The sequence below is a fragment of the Neopsephotus bourkii genome, unplaced genomic scaffold (genome assembly GCF_033783945.1).
Source record: "Neopsephotus bourkii isolate Nb327-2 ecotype Australia unplaced genomic scaffold, CSIRO-AGI_Nbou_v1 NB_1574, whole genome shotgun sequence".
Lineage (NCBI taxonomy): Eukaryota > Metazoa > Chordata > Aves > Psittaciformes > Psittacidae > Neopsephotus > Neopsephotus bourkii.
Window position 1 is genome coordinate 1,647,783 of NW_026902050.1, and position 17,105 is coordinate 1,664,887.

At 37.5% G+C, this 17,105-nt stretch overlaps 1 protein-coding gene across 31 annotated transcripts in view; it reads right to left on the reverse strand.

Annotated features, from left to right (window-relative positions):
* The window catches only part of DLG1 (discs large MAGUK scaffold protein 1), a 169,436-nt gene that overhangs the window by 38,153 nt on the left and 114,178 nt on the right, over positions 1 to 17,105 (reverse strand). For all 31 annotated transcript variants that reach the window (XR_009728190.1, XM_061371457.1, XM_061371469.1 and 28 more), the window contains 4 exons: positions 14,914 to 15,058; positions 8,742 to 8,868; positions 6,479 to 6,635; positions 5,198 to 5,300 (listed from right to left, as the gene is read on the reverse strand). Coding sequence is in view for 30 of the 31 variants with exons in the window: in XM_061371457.1 (XP_061227441.1) it covers positions 5,198 to 5,300; positions 6,479 to 6,635; positions 8,742 to 8,868; positions 14,914 to 15,058 (532 nt within the window). In the remaining variant the exon portion in view is untranslated. The remainder of the gene's footprint in view (positions 1 to 5,197; positions 5,301 to 6,478; positions 6,636 to 8,741; positions 8,869 to 14,913; positions 15,059 to 17,105) is intronic.

The following is a 17,105-nucleotide window of genomic DNA, read 5'->3' on the forward strand; positions in this document are numbered from 1 at the left end:
ACTGCTGTACTAGTTAAAATTATAATTCTATTTTTTTTATATCAAGTGGATCCTTGAGAAAAAAAGTGCTGCTACTTTTCTGAATTTTGCTCCTGCTTTGGCGGAAGGGCATGGTGACCAATGATACACATCATCAGCCTGCTTTATTTTTCAAGCCCCTCCAAGAGCAGGTGTCACAATTAAGTATAACATTAACTGCAATTACAAACACATTAATTGCCCCATTCTGATCTTGTAGATTATAAGCAAGGAAAAAAAACAACGTTCAATACACAAAATCATTTTCCATCCAAACTCAACCAAACACGGTTTTCTTTTTATAATGTATTTATTTGGCTATTTTTCTTATTTTTAAACACTTAAATGCACTCAAGCTATAATACAGTTATGTAGCCTACTGGCACCACATACCCTTTCAGTACAGCAAAACCTAACTTTCAAGGAATTCTGAATTTTGAGGTAACAATCTTAGCATGTCATTCTCAAAACACATAACAAAGTTCCAGATGACCTCTGTAGTGGACATAACAATGGAAATGGCAATGTGAAATGAAGGGAGGGCCCTCTAAGTGCTGTACACCTCTAGATAGCCCTATACTTCCCCCTTGCTGCTTCTCTCCTCACTACAGCCTCTTCAAGCACTGAGACTCCCACGTTCTTCTGCCTCTGCTATGTATCATGATCATAATTCTAATCATCTCTGAATCCCCACTCCCAGGAGATACACATATATCCAAATTGCCTAGAGCTTCCTCTCATTCTTCCACACTCATACACAAATTTTCCTTGCTACTCTACACCTGTAGAAAACTCAAAGAAGGAAGACAGCAGTGGGTCACTGAGGTGCCTCTGCAACAAAAAAAATGAAATGGGTCAGGAACTTCTACAAATGAAAATGGCTCATCAAAATGCTTCTGTGCACTGAAGCAACATCCCTTTCTTTAAAACTGCTGGAGGTCATGGTACTTCATTTCCAGTGGAACTCACAGTAAAGCAAAATCCGTTTTTATTAATGAATGTTGTCTTGAAAGGAGACAGAAATTTGCATTACAAGTGAAGGAATAAGGAAAAGCTTCCAAATGAAGAAAAAAAATGAGAACCATATCCTGACTTCCCCACTACACTTCTACAGAATAACTCCGAGACTTCTCAAACTTCTATTCTGAACATACCACAGACCCCTCCTCTGCAGCATCCATCCCCAGCAGGTTCATCCCCACTGATCAGTGCAACTAGGGAGGTTTTATAAACACACACGTGTGTGCGTGTATGTAATATAAAAGGATGTACAAGTACAACCCAACTGGTGACTCAACAATTTATAAAAGTACATCCTAGGTAAGCTGCCAGATAAAGCATGGAATCTTACAAGAAGAAAGCGCAGTCAGTTGACTACAGCTGTGACACTACTGTACCAAAGGGGTACTTGACGCGCGAGTCACTTTTGTAAACAGGAAAATACCTTCACATTCCCTAGCTGGCTTTTAGCTATCCCAAAGGGTGCTGGTAAATTGCTGTAATTTGATTCAGTACACTAGGAAAATTTTATAAGATATCTCTCAAATTTACTGAACACTGCTGGAAAATAAATGAATGCCCAGATAGGCATTTTTAGAAATGAGATTACATCTGTTTTCACCCAGTTCTGTAACTAAGGAACATTTCTGAGATTTAAGGGAAAAAAAGTCAGCAGTTATGCAATCTGAGCAGGGATATAATACAAGCAGTATCATTCAACCATATCAGCCTATCCCAAATCCAGCAACCAGTGTTTCATAAACCACGGATTTGAAGACACAGATACTGAAAATTCAACCCTTTCCATTACAGTAGTTTTGCCAAGATTAATTTTTCTACAGCCTGCTCAGACTTTTCTATGAAAGAACTGCTTGCAAAACTCCTCTCTTCCCCAAAAATCTGAGGAGAAAGACAAACGGGTAATTTCTAATAGAGTTAATATGGTAGGATATGAAAATATAAATTAGAATTCCCCACCACATCCATGAACATACAAACCATCATATATAATTAAAGGGAGTGAAGTGAGTTGGTCCCAAGTGTCTTCCAAATGCTCCTATCATACTGAATCTATTCACATGGTCATAATGAACTCTGATGGATGTCTAAAATCTCCTTGGTCTGTCCTAGCTGTCAGCATCTGTTACAAAATCCTGCTGGATTTATAAATGTAAATAAAATATGCATACAATATAAGCAGTTGTAACTGATGCTATCTATCTTTACAAAGACATATGAGAAACACCAGTGATGATCAACGATGTTATGAACTCTTCATTTTAATACTTGCTGATGCTTTTTTGAACACCATAAGCAAAAAGTGGAGGTAATTTTATATATATGTGGTGTATAATTTCCCAACTTAAATGATTCAAGTGAGAGGGATCACACAGAATCACAGAATGGTTTGGGTTGGAAGAAACTTTAGAGATGATCCAGTTTCAACCCCCTGCCACAGACAGGGACACCTTCCACCAGAACAGGTTGCTCAAAGCCCCATCCAACCTGGCCTTGAACACTTCCAGGAATGAGGCATCCACGGCTTCCCTGGTCAACCTGTTCCAATGTCTTACCGCTCTCATGATGAAGAACTTTTCCCTGATTCTAAAATCTGAATCTCCCCTTTTTCTATTTAAAGGCATTTAAATAAAACTGTCCTATCCCTAACATGCCCTTGTAAAAAGTCCCTCTCCAGCCTTCTTGCAGTCCTGAAAGAAGGTTGCAGCTGGAATTCCATTCGTTGTCTTTTTATGAGCAGTAAGAAAAAGGCAAGCAGAGATGTCAGTCAGGTATCAGTAACTAGAGCTCTCTGAAGTAGGCTGGCCAGGTGTCAATTCATATTTTGCCTCTAAATGGCACTAGAATGAATCTCTACCTCCTAGTTACACCTTTGTTTCAGAGCATACTTCAAAAGGGTAGAGTAAGCCCTAGCATGCTTCCAATATCTGTGAATGGAGATCTGAAGCACTATTTCAGACAGTCATGCAGACCAAGCATCTTAAAAAAAAAGGGGGAAAAAATCCAAAATTCTTTCTTTGTTTAATATGTCAGATGTCTGCCCATAATCTAGGATAATTCAAGTAACATCTCCCTCATGCATCCTCCCAAATGGGCCCTATAATTCTTTGAGAACTGCATTCCCAATACAGTTCAAATGCATACAAATGCATACATGAAGGGATGAGTACAGCTTTAGGTTTGAAGTCTATAAATGACAAGTCATTGAGAAATTGCTAACAGGCAGCGTATGCTGCTCTGGGCAAATCTCTCTTCAATGACTCAAAATCTCATCAGTAAGTCAAGCACCTCAATACATGTTTTAAGAAAATAAGTTATCCACTTGGACAAGCGGTAATGAAGAAAGCTGTTATTTCCAATACAGAAAGAAAAGCAGCCATCCAAAATGCTTAGTTCTCTTATTCTGAGAGGAAAAAAATGTTCTTTCAGAGCATGAAGGGATTCTTTTAAAGAATTTTCTGAATCCCAGAAAAGATGGACTGAAAAACTGCTGCTTTTGCATGAAGTTTAGGTATGTTTTCTGGCAACAAAAAAAAAAACAACAAAAAACCAACACAACAAACCCACCCCACTTGTATTCTCAGATATTCTTCCACAGAACATCTGCTCTGCTACCAGGAGCCACGTGCAAATGGACATTCCTGGCAGAAGAAATGGTGACCAAGAATGCCCACCCTGAACAAAAAAGTGTCCAAATGCTCAGAAGGCCAAGTAATGGGCAAATAAAAGCACAAGTTTTACTTCTCACTAAGGTGAGGGATCCCTGCGCAAGAAGCAAGGTGTAATGATTTAACCTACATGTTACAACACTGAAGAGCTAAGCAGAGGACAGGCCAAGTGTATCAACAGAAATATTTGACAATTCTGATACAAAGCTAAAGCAAATACTCCGGAAACAATGCTGATCTTACTATTCTTTCTAAAAGAAAGTCTCAGAGTGAGCACTCCTAGAAAACAAATCCTGGAACAAGAGCAATCTACAGATTCAACATGTGAAGAGGATGCACACCCTCAAGACAACAGATATCAAGCAACATGGCTGGCTGCAGGGATCTGACCATGAGCCAGACACAAAGGAATCAGCTGGCCTTATTACTGACTAGTAAGACTAACTGACCTAGAGTTCCTGAGTCAGTGAAGATGTATGATATTGACGCAAACGGGCAGGGAGAAGAGGGAAATGTGAAAGCTGATGTTCAAAGACTTGGAGAGGAAAGAATAGAAGAAACAGAAGAGAAGAAATAAAGAATGAAGAACAAGTGCACTGCAGTCAACTACCTAACAATTTCAATTAAATGCAGCAGTGCTGCTCAGTGTCCAATCCCGATAAACACGCTTACTCCTTACCAGTACTGTTAAACAAAAGGTTTAAGCAGACACGTCACTGCAAGAAAGATTTAGTGATGGGCCATTCATTTTAGCAAAATCAGTGAAGCTGTTGATCATCACAGTTCATAATAAGACATCAAAAATGTCTTCTTATATAAGCAATAATATATTGGTTTACAGACTCAATGTGAGCATATGACTTTAGACTACTGAATTTTTTAAATTTGAAAGGTGCTGTAGAAATACAAGAGGACAAATAGGTGTATTTTGATGATGTAGTATTACTTAGCTTCTGCAGAAAAAACAAGTGTGGTTAATCAGCATCAGCTGCAGTCTAATCTGGACAGAAGAAATCTCTGGATAAACAGAAATACAAGCTCAATATTAAACAGAAGAATGAAAACCTGACAGTCTCCTTAGATCATCTAATTCAACTCAACAGAGAAGTAATTAGTCTTTTATCCTTCTACCACTAAGGAAAATAAAGGTTGAAGGCAACTGTGAAATACAGAAATAACAATGTGGTATTTCTATTAAGTTCTGGATTTACTGGCCTAATTTTTATGTTATGACAGCGCTAACATTTACTGAAGAAATCAAAATTCTGAACACCATTAGAGCAAGAAATGTCATGTTGCACAAACACTTGCACAGGTTCCTATCTGGTCGCTTGCAATTACCCTGACAAGTATGTGTCCATCTCTTGCATTATTTGTTTCTTCTCTCCCCAAAAGAGGCTTTAGGTGGGTTGAAAGGACAGTTTATCTTTTAAACAGATTATCTTTTGAGTTTCAAATTGCAGAAGTGAACTTGAACATAAGGCAACACTTACCTTCTGGACGGTACTGAGCTACAATTGTTACTGCTTGGCCTGCATTCTTGAGGGCTGCTGCTGCCTGTTCATGTGTTGCTGCTTTTAGATCTACTCCATTTACCTACAGGTAACACAATAATGCTCTTTATCAAAGTAATTATTTCTGTTTATCATCACAGAACAGACTAGTAGGAAAAAAAAACAACAAAAAGAAAATCCCCCCCCCCCAAAAAAAATGGATGAAACTAGTTTCATGCCATGCAAGTTTTCCCTGTTTCCAATATTACTCATCCTTACTGAAATGCAAAGTCAATAAATCCATTCTCACATATACCCATCTGTTAAGAAATACTGTAACTGACAAAGCATATAACTTAATGCAACTGCATTTGCCAGGCCAATTTTCTTCTTGTTTAAGACCCTTTTCTGTCTTTTAAAGGAGATGCACCGAAAGTTACTGTGATGGCAAAAAAGGTGAGGTGAACAACAGGGTTTCAGTGATCTCTTTAGTCAAAAAGTGTGCCTACAGACCACTGTGTTTAACATCCAGTGGCAGACCATGCCCTCCATGGTGTGGAGGTCTATCCTTGTTTTCAATGCAGCACACTTAAAAATAGCATCAGAAAAAAATGAAGCAGAAATGTGTGTCACACTTTAGACCAAAATCATTTTTCATAGTTCAAACTAAAATAATACCAGCATTTTAGTAACAGCAGAGCCAAAATTTAAGAGGAAAAAAAAATCCTCCTAAATAACTACCAAATTACAATGCAGTTGTCCAAAGAAATTACTCTCCATAAATTAAGTAATTTCACAAACACACTGGCAAAATCTTTACAACCTTCAGTACCAATATAGAAAAAGCCCTTAGGCAGGTATGAGATGGATCTATTTAAGACTAATGGGAAGTCTGGCAGTTACTCCAAGAAGCACCCAATTTTAGACACTACTGCAAAGTGTCTCCAATCTCAGTAGAAGGCTTATTTCTGAAACCCACATTATTTGAATTTAGATAAACACACCCCTCAGCTATAGACATACAGATACGTTAATGTCTTCACTGGATAGTGTCACTGACAAATAGCATCACATACAAAAATGCTATTTTAATCAGGTTACAAATGAGAAACTGAGGCAGTCTAAAGTCCTCAGATACTTTGGAAGTATACTGGCATCTGTTTCATTGTCTCAAATTTAGCTCAGTTAATGGTATTCTTTGAATATAAATAATTAAATGGCATTAATAACCAGGCAGGGGAAAACTTTCGTTGTTTAAATAAAAGAAGCAAGGAATCCTACAGAAATTATACGATCTCCTTTCCTAAGCTCTCCACTCAGGTCAGCTGGCCCTCCTGCAAGGATGAAAGAGATGAAAATTCCTTCTCCATCTTCTCCTCCAACAATGTTGAAACCAAGACCTGTTGATCCTCGATGGAGGACAACCTTTCTAGGCTCCCTGAATGAAAGAAAGGAATATGAGATCTTGGGTCACTAACATGAATAAAAGTAAAATAAACGATTAGAAAATAAAAGTTTTTTGAGAGAAGTAGTTTTGAAAATTTAGGCATCAAAAATTACACATTTCTTAAGGCAACAATGTCATGTGTCCACAACTCCTTACCCAGTCCTGCCCACCAAAGCTTAAGACTCTCAAATAATAGGTTCTGTTACCTGTACGTTTTCAATTCTGTTACTAAATGCAACACAAAACCCCCTCCCTGTTGTTAGGCGAGTTGAACAACCCATAAGCATGTAGTCTAAATTCCTGTTATGCTACAATCCTATTCAGCACCAAATGTCACTACCTAATACTTTTCATATTGTTCAAGAGCGTCAATATAGCTCACAGTCTTACTCTAATGGTAACAGCATGCAACAAAATACTATTTTCCCTTTCTGTAACTCAACGAATGAATTCTAATGGAAACACCAGTAATGAAAAATACATCTTTACTGCTTTGACTCCAGCTGGTCAAGCAATAAATAACAAAGACCAATTCAAGAAGTATGAATAAGCCCTTAGGGGGTGGGGAAGGCAAAAAGCAGAATTTATGGCGCTCTGAAATAATTTGCAATTTATTTGCAGAAACTGCAACTGAAAGTTAAATCTAAACCAAAGTGTTGCATTCTTTTCATAGGATCCTCTCCTGACTAGGATGAGGAGAGAAGAAATACTGATCCAGTTAAGATAAGGTCAGTCAACTTCTAATGCAGAAATGCTCCTTCCAAAAATCTACTAATCTGCTACTTGACCCAATACAAGGAAAGCATAAATGAATTATTTCAGAAACAGACATCTCTAATAAAGCAGAGCAACAGTGCACTGCATTTGAAAAATCACTAGAGAGCACTAACGAGCAATTAATGGACATTCTTAAGTATTTGGAGATATAAATTATTAATTTGTAGGATAAACTAAGTAGCTGTATTTTTCCAAACCAACCTTCACCTAATCCAATCATTAAAAATCATTCCGTTTATGCACTAGCTCTTATATCAACTTTCAAATTCTTAAATTTCACTCCCTATTAACTATTACATTCATTTTTCAGAGTACTATTACATTACAAATAAACAACACTGAAAACTTCTGTATATTGCTCTGGATCACACTAACACAATAAAAATGCTGCAGTTGGATAACATAAATGTGCTGTATCTTTTAAAATATTACTAACCCTCTTTTGAGAATGGAGGGGGTGGAAGAGGGAAAGGTAACAAAGAATATCACCTAAGGTTTTCTCTGAATAGCTCTTGCATTTCAGTAGAAATCTAAAAACTTTCTCTTACAGTAAGTTTAAACAAAAGCTATAAACCTGCAAGTTCAGCAATGCTGCCAGCAGGACAGAATCACTTTGGTTTATATGTCCACCTAACCCTAAAAATAACTACAAAGACATACCCTACCTTCCAATATACCAAAATTCATTCTCCAATTTATACGCTTAGGTTTCAATTCTGGGTAGAGTCTGCCTCAGAAACTGTGTGACATTATCCCTATCAGATAACTATGTGACACAGAATTCAGCAACATACTGAAAATGCAGTGTAACATCCCTATATACTTGCATAACAGAAGGGTAACAGAATTAGAAGAGCTTCCCTTCATCAGGGATGATGAACAAAGGATTAATGAAATCTACTAAATCAGTGAAGGAATAAATGGGGCTGTTAATGGGAAAGGATTAAGAGCTCTCTAGCCTTTCTGGATTAACTAATGCATCAAAACAACTTCGGGTGGGGGCACAAGAGAGAAGAAATATTGCTGGGTTTAAAATAAGAAATAACCTTTAGTCTGCTCATACTACCATCCTAAAATGCTCAGTAGACTCTTGGAGCACTCTGGTAGGGCATTCTGATGTTAATACTATTCCTAGATTGATAAATCATGTGTATGTTTATACATGTGTATCTAGTTTTCTCCTTACAAGAATATTTACAAGTGTTAAGAAACTAACATTTATTTCTTGAAATACAGTATTCAGTAGTATTTTGACAACAAACACATCTTATGAGTTTCCAAAGTAAACTGATTTGACATGTAGCTTTGGTTATTCATTACCTGGTAATCTCATCATCTCCAAGCATTCCCTTGGGAATTGGTGAGTATCGCCCTGGTGATGCTGGAGGCAGAGCCTGTCCCAAGTAGGCAGATGGAGTGATATGGTTGTCCACTGGCTGAGAATAAGCTTCCAAGATGGGTAAAAATAAAGTAAGCATTTAAACAACGAGGAAAAGGATCTGGAGGAACTGAACCAAGGTATTATAATGAATGACCTCTCCTAAAACCAAAATATAACAGTCCAAATGACACAGTATAAATACAGTTCTAAAATACTGTCTCACATCTACAGATTTCCCAGTCTCCTCACCCTATGCCAGTAAAGAAGCTTTTCAGTCCATGTCTCAACTTTTCTTAGGATAAGACACTGTGGATAGCTGAAGTCCATGAGGACAGTCTGGAGATTTATCTATTTTTAAAGTTGCCTTTAACTTGACTGAAGTCAATTAAGAATTTTGGTTTCTTAAAACAACTACGTTGGACCACCAGTGAAAAAACACAACATTTTAATGTTATATGTCTTTCAAATTGTCAAGCTGTCTACCTACTGCATTCCTTAACGTGGAGCATACTGGCATCTCCGTAATTCTCTAGGCCATTCTGATTAACAGGTCTTATCAGGGAGGGATGTTACATTTCTCAGACATTAAACAAAACCATCTTTAATAGCACAGGTGCTGATTGTGATGCTAGCATGTGCTCAGCTAGCAGCACACATCAGGAAACCAAGGTAGGATTATTCCACCTCCGAACTCCTCAAGGTAAGAGGCATCAATTTACCGAGAGGAATAAACCACATAGTGCAAAAAATTTCAACTGTACTGCAAGGGTCACTTGCATTACTTACAGATTCATCGATTAAAACTAGAAAGGAGTATTAAAAGGATTTTGTCTAACCTCTTGCGAAACAGGGGGACAAACCTAGTGCATTAAGTGTGTATGTTTATTTGAACCATGCAACGCATACTAGAAAGTTTTAGCATCTTCATGATTTAAATTGATGCAGAATATTCTACAATTCCAGAAGAGTTGTTCTAATAAATAATTAACAGGGTGCATTCTATTTTCAAGTTGAATACATCAATTTTAACTGTCCATTTACCAGGTGTAGTCATACCCACTGTCTCCTATTACGCAGGATATTATATAATTGAAAAATCTTTCTCCTGGTGTAGGTGCTTCAAGCTGTGCAGCTTAAACATGGAGAGTAGGGACAGAGTACTGGAACAGGTTGCCCAGGGGGGTTGTGGAGTCTCCCACATTGGAGATATTCAAGGCCCGCCTGGACAAGTTCCTGTGTGAGGTACTCTAGGTTACCCTGCTCTTGCAGGGGGGTTGGACCAGATGATCTCTTGAGGTCCCTTCCAACCCTTGGGATTCTGTGATTCTGTGAACGTTATTAAAGTTGCAGGTCTCTTTTCTCTTATTCACTTGCTATATCTGATACGGTAATGGACCTTTGAGGATTTACACTAAACCAAAAGCATTTTAACTGAACTGACATGATGCAGACTGCAAAAGCGATGTGTATATTTTCCTTTTTCTTTTTAGATCACTGACAGAACACATCTGGATCATGCACACATTTCATGAAGAGTGTTTTTATATAATAGATTTGCTAAATAGCAAGTTTTCAAACTACCCAATCTGCACTGAATTGTTTCTGTATAATTCTAAATTTCTGGTAAATCACAGAATCATGGAATTGTTTGGGTTGGAAAGGACCTTCAATATCATCTAGTTCCAACCCCCCTCGCATGGGCAGGGACACCTCACACTTAACCAGGTTGCTCAAGAGCCTGCCCAACCTGGCCTTGAACGCTGTCAAGGATGGAGCATTCACCACTCTTTCAGGCAGCCTGTTCCAGTGCCTCACTACCCTCACAGTAAAGAACTTCTTCCTTACAACAAACCTGAACTTCCCTTGTTTAAGTTTTAATCCATTACCCCTTGTCCTGTCACTACAGTCCCTAATGAAGAGTCCATCCCCAGCATCCCTATAAGCCCCCTTCAGATACTGGAAGGCTGCTATGAGGTCTCCACGCAGTCTTCTCTTCTCCAGGCTGAACAGCCCCAACTTTTTCAGCCTGTCCTCATACGGGAGGTGCTCCAGTCCCCTTATTATCCTCGTGGTCCTCCTCTGGACTTCCTCCAACAGTTCCATGTCCTTCTTACTTTGGGAACACCGAAACCGTAAATTTGTGTGCAGTAAATTCCATATATGGAGTATTACATCAACACTGTCTTACCCTTGAGCAACAGTCTAATGCAAGAGGTCAGAGCCAGATATGGAACCACCTACAGCAATTTAATGGCTGACAAATACTGGTATCATATCTGATTAGCCAGATTGCTTCTCATTCTTTACAGCTTTGTCACAGTATTTCAGTTCTTTCAGCTTTCTAGACTCTGTTTCATCATGCATTAAAATCCTCTAGTAACAGCTTAGGTAGTTTAAAAGCTCTAGACGATAAAGTAAGTAAGTGTTCTATTCAGACACACCAGCCCTCAGTAAGTTGCATGCTCTGGTCTGGTACTGTGCAGAGGTTTTGGAAATTGCTACTCTTAATTCACATGTGGTTTCTGCAAAATTCAGAATCTGAGTGCAAGAGGTGGCCTTGTCCCCTTCTACAACACAGACAAAAGGAAGCTTCCTGAAGTCAGTTTCATGAGGTCTACAGCAAAGAACAATAACTCATAGAATCACAGAATACCAGATTTGAAGGGATCTCAAGGATCATCTAGTCCAACCTTTCTATGCAAAGTATTAGACCAGATGTCCCAACAACCTGTCACCCAAATCTTAAAATGTCCAGTGTCAGGGAATCCAACACTTCCCTGGGGAGACTATTCCAATGACTGATTGTTCTCACTGTAAAAATTCTTCCTCCTGTGTCCAGTCGGAATGTTCCCAGTAGTAACTTGCCCATTACCTCTCCTCTTTTCCATGTGACTCCTTGTAAAAAGTGAGTCTCCATTTTTTTTGTAGCCACCTTTTACTGAAACATGGTGATAAAGGTCTTCCCTGAGCCTTCATCTCTCAAGGCTGAACAAACCCAGTTCTCTCAGCCCCTTCTTACAGGACAGGCTTTCCAGCCCTTGGATCATCTCTGTGGCCCTTCTCTGGACCCTCTGCAGCCTTTTTAGCAGTTTTATCACTGCTTTTGCTAAAATCAAATTATCAACAAAAGCATTAATATTTGACAAGTCCCTAATCAGGAGCTGTTCAAGACAGATGACTCCTAAAACCATTTTGTAAGAACAGATGCAACACATATACACTGCATCTACATTCTTCTGCTCCCTGCAAGGATTCAAAGAATACAGATCCTACTACTTAATTCTTTCTGTCTGCCCCGGCACAATATGTAGATTCTATTCACAAAACTAACAGATTTGAATAGTTTTAAGTCAATTTCAAAACCCGGTTTTTAGCCACACTGGAGTTTTGGCTACAGATTTTCACAGCAGTTACCAAATCATATGGCAATCCTTACTTTTCAATTAAAAAAAAATGTATTTTAATACATTATATTTCCATGTCATTCTACCTACATTTTGCTTAAAGAAAGTGATACTTTAAAAATGACTACTGTAGATGCAGTTATTTAATTTTTCCTCAGAAAATTTTACAGGTAAAGCACAAAAAAAATGGAATGCAGACTTCATGCACTCTTTTCCAATCAGTCAAAAACGGGTTTTGATTTAAAAAACCTAAACAACTGTAGCACAGTATAACAGCTCTTCGCATTCTGCTAATGCACTACATCATTTATTTCACAAAATGAATTTCCAATTGCTTTTAACAAATCAGTGACAGCTATAATGATGGATATTTTATAGGAATTAGATTTTTCATAACATTCTATGCAATGACTTAATACTCATCTGATTGTTTTTAAGGTTTCTAAAGCTTTTCACTCGATCATGTTTAGAAAATACATACCACCTTATCCCGTCACACATTCTTATTTTTCATTCCCCATGTAACTAAAACTGCGATATCAAGCAATATAACAGTTTATTATTTCAGACCAGTGGAGTGCTCCATGTCAGCACTGGCTACCGTCATTTATAAAGTTCCACATATGCTGCTTGCTTAGGAAAGTCAGGTCCTTTCTCAAGGCTGATATTCTCAACGCTACCAAAGCAAACCTACAAGGCATAAAAAGGCTCTGTATGGAGTTTCTGGGGAAAAAAAAAAAAAAAAAAAAAAAAACCAACCAAAAAACCAACTCCTGTGCTTTTCCTAAACTATTTTAGCTGGAAATTATACCCAAAGAATATTCTTGAGGAATGTGACAGAAATAAAAGGCAAGCCATCACTTTCTGAATACTAAATCAGATCTAAACTTATACTTCCAAGTAAATATTATTACTGATGTAACTGATACAGGAACTGTGTTTTGAATGAACAGAAAATTACACACATAAAATGAACTTGCTTTGACAGGAAAAGTCAAAGACTCTCATGAAGAAATGGTATTTCCAAATCCACCCCCTCTCCCTTGCCATAGCAGTTCTACACAAAAAGAAGGAAGATTTCCTATTATTTCCCTATTATCTGCAAACTGAGAACACTCGTTACACCTGTAATCTGAAAAAATAGGAAATATAATTAAAACTTTATTGTCATTTACTGTTATTACATATTCTTCTCTTCCTGTATTTATGCCAATTGAAGAATGATAAGACAATTACGTCTCTAGTGAGGAAACTGATTATTCTCTACCTTGCAGTATTTTATTTCCCAATGCAGGATGGATATACTGTATCAATGCACAGAGACACAAAGGAAAAATACTTTAAAATTGCTTAGGAGTTGAACTTGTATCATTAATAATGTCTTCAAAGGAGGCCTGTATACAAAGCAAATCCTCTGTCTCTTGAACTGTAGATGCTTTTCTGACTGAGAGTCTACAGTATGCACTACACTGCACTATACAGGTAATGGGGTTTTTAAATAGCAAGTTCTAGACCTTTTTAGTAATATTTCAGCTGAATAACTTTAAAAGCATTTATACTAACAAGCTACTGGAAATTTTTTTCCAAGATCCACTGAATGGCCAACAATATGTATTACTGATGCAATTTACATTCCCTACTGACACAGGGCTTACTACAGAAGACTAAGAGCTATGATTATCCAACACTTTTGGTTGTTTACATACTGGTTCAGGTTGTATCACTGGCATTTTAGTCCAAAAGTGTTATTTTGTTCAAATTAAGTAATACTTGGAACAGATCAGTGCTACACACCAATTACTCATATCTAACAGCAGGAAACAAAGAAAGAAAAAAATGCCTATAATAACTCTCCCCCAGAACCATTTTATGTGACAAGTAAGAGTGGTCATTCAGAAAAGTCCACCTTTTCAGTCTTACATGATCCTCATCCCTTTCTCCAAACATGAAATGGCAATGTTCCTCTTGAAGAAACAGTACATTAAATTCAATTTTTTTCTTTACACTGTAGTTCAACCCTTAATTTTCCGGATTCTGACATCTGACTTCAAAAAGATTCCTGTAAGTAGTACCCTTATGTAGACAAGAAATCCTTGGAACTATTTTCAATACAGCATTCACTGGTTTTCCCTTCGAATTATCAACACATATGTCAAAACTGAAGTAAGATTTTATGTTAACATGGAATCTCACAACATCTGCAGACAGCCATCAGAGGTCAAGACCTCCCCCTTCCTCCCCGTCCCGTTTATTCAAGTAAGTGCAGCTCATGAAAAAGCAAGAAAATGAGGAGGGAGTGGGGGAAGTCAGAACATCACTAACCTCTACCTGAAACAGTACTGTCTTTTGCTCAGTACACAGGACACTGAACATCTAATGCAGTGCATTGTTTGTTACTTTCCACAGCCTCCGGGATAATGAGACATATGTTCTCCTTGTACTCATCAGCAAGTGATCAGAAACATCGAGTCACTAGGACTAGGCCACTAGTCATGGAAATACATTGAGCCCCACTGCTGCTGTTTTTTCAGTACAAAAATTATGTTATTCTGTTCAGCATATAATTCTCCTGACTAATCAACTTTCTTGTATCAGATCTTTTCACTGTATAATTTTTAAAAGCTTTAAACTGTTAAAATATTAAAAATGGGTATGTTAAAGCCTTTAAGGAAAAAATCATTAAATCACAAAGATAAGCTTGACTTACAGTTCGTGATGTCAGGAGGGGCATAACTGTCATTCATGAACATGCTGGTGGGTTTTGCAACTTTCAGATAAACAAAGTCAGAAGTGTTTTTTAAGGCAGTCACTGCTTCTTCATGTGTAACTTCTTCTAAGCAAACACTGTTCACCTAAAGAGAAAAGAATAAACCAATTCTCAACATGGAAAAATCTATGTTTTCATAGGACACTCACTGAAAGCTGTTGGAGCACTCTAGTCTGGCTTTAGTCTTTACCAGGATTCATGTGCCACAGACAATTGTTTATATAAAAGTTACATAAGCAATGCTTCACAGTGCTCTGAAATACAAGACAGGCAAGTCTTTACTGGAGAAATTACAATAAACTGTATTGACTGTACCATGATAAAGGCAGCACACGTCTTTGGAAAACTAATGGGACAAATATGACACTCAAAATGCGGTGCGTATGCACAATCACAGCACTGACACAATATATTACTGCAAGCATTAAACACAAAAAGTTAATATAGTACGAATAAATCCCACATATTCTTGTCATGACATAATTTCTAGACATTACAATGGGACATATCCTTGCAAGAGGTCAAAAGTAGGGTTCAAAACTGGAGAAGATCCCAAAGTGACTGGTTTCCGTGCCAAGTAACAAGAACTAGTTTAATTTTACAAGAGAAACTCTATCACTGCAGTTAAAACAAACAAACAATCCTTTAACAATTTCTGTATCATATAAAGCTTTAGCAATTGAGCTGCTGCCCTCTTTTCCATATTCTGACGAGCGAAGTAACTTCTGCAGCTTGTTCCAGGTAACGCGAGAAACAGGGCTTGTCCCTCACTGAATCTGAAGGACCTAAGACACTTTCCTTGGATTACTTCACTTTTTATACTGTGTAAAAACAAATGGGCATTGTCAGCTGTTATTTGTAGGAGGAAAACTCTACTGCTTAAATATATTCTATTGGTACTCTCTAAAAGTTTCCTAAAAAGTTTCTAAAATCCTCTTACTGGTGTATTTTTATTTTTTAACAGCTTTAAATTCCAGCCACTCCTGATGACTGAAGACATTTTGCAGTGCACTGACAATGCAGTGCAACTTACACACAGAAAGTTACATTCTGCCAAATGTGGCAGCTTACCTCTACATCAGTGGGCAAAGCTTTGACTAAGTGAAATTCAACTAACCAGAAGATATTATAGATGATATTTTACTCACTTCTTTCCTAATTTATGAATTCAGGGAACAATTACAGTTATAATAAATTAGGACATCATGTCCGCTATATCAAACTCCACATTGCATATGCTCCTTACATCCCCAAAACAGTATTTCGTATTACTACAAAACTACTTTTATTTTGTCAAGCAATTATTTTTAATGGCTGAAGTTATACTGGGCTAAGTAATTTGTCACACGCTTGTGATATTTGCAACAATTCCTTATTCCTTAAAATAAGGAGTTAAATAAGTTACAATAAAAAGTTTTATTCCTTAAAACCTTCCATGTATTTTACAATACAAGCAAGTTAGCGTGATTTTTTTCTTGTACAGGTAACAAATTGTAACACTGGAAAGCAGTATGTCATTAAAAACAAGCTTCCCAGTGCCCTTGCACTGCAGGGAAGTCCTATAATCAAAAAACTTCCTATGATGCAGATTTTAAAACCTAACATATTAACAGCATTATCAAGTAGCTGGGTCTTGGCTTTGTGAATTTGCATGGCATATGAATGTGTGCAGTTAGTAAGAAATATAGTGTATATATGTATACAGATATAAAAATATATAGTAAACAATCTGTTTTTTCCTCCCAATTCTCATATTAAGCTCTCATGTCTTGAACTGATTTCACAGAACCACCCTGTAACACTATGATCTCATTCATAATACTTAAAAAAAAAAAAAAAAGCAGGATTCTGTACCTGTAAGTGGCCTCAGTTTTCCCAGCTCTGTATTTGTAAGCAACAAACTTATCCAAAAATTTTTTTTTACAGATGGGAAACTGCAATAAACATTTAGAGTCAGTTTCTTACTGATCAAAGAGCAGTAGAGCACATATTCTGCTGTCATCTACTCTGAGTAAAGATGTACTCAGAGCTCCTGCAGATGTAGGTACTGCCTGGTAGACGTAGAAGGGTGGAGCACTTACACCTTACAAGAGTTTAGTTTACAGTTCAGGCATTCATTCAGAGCCCTGCTC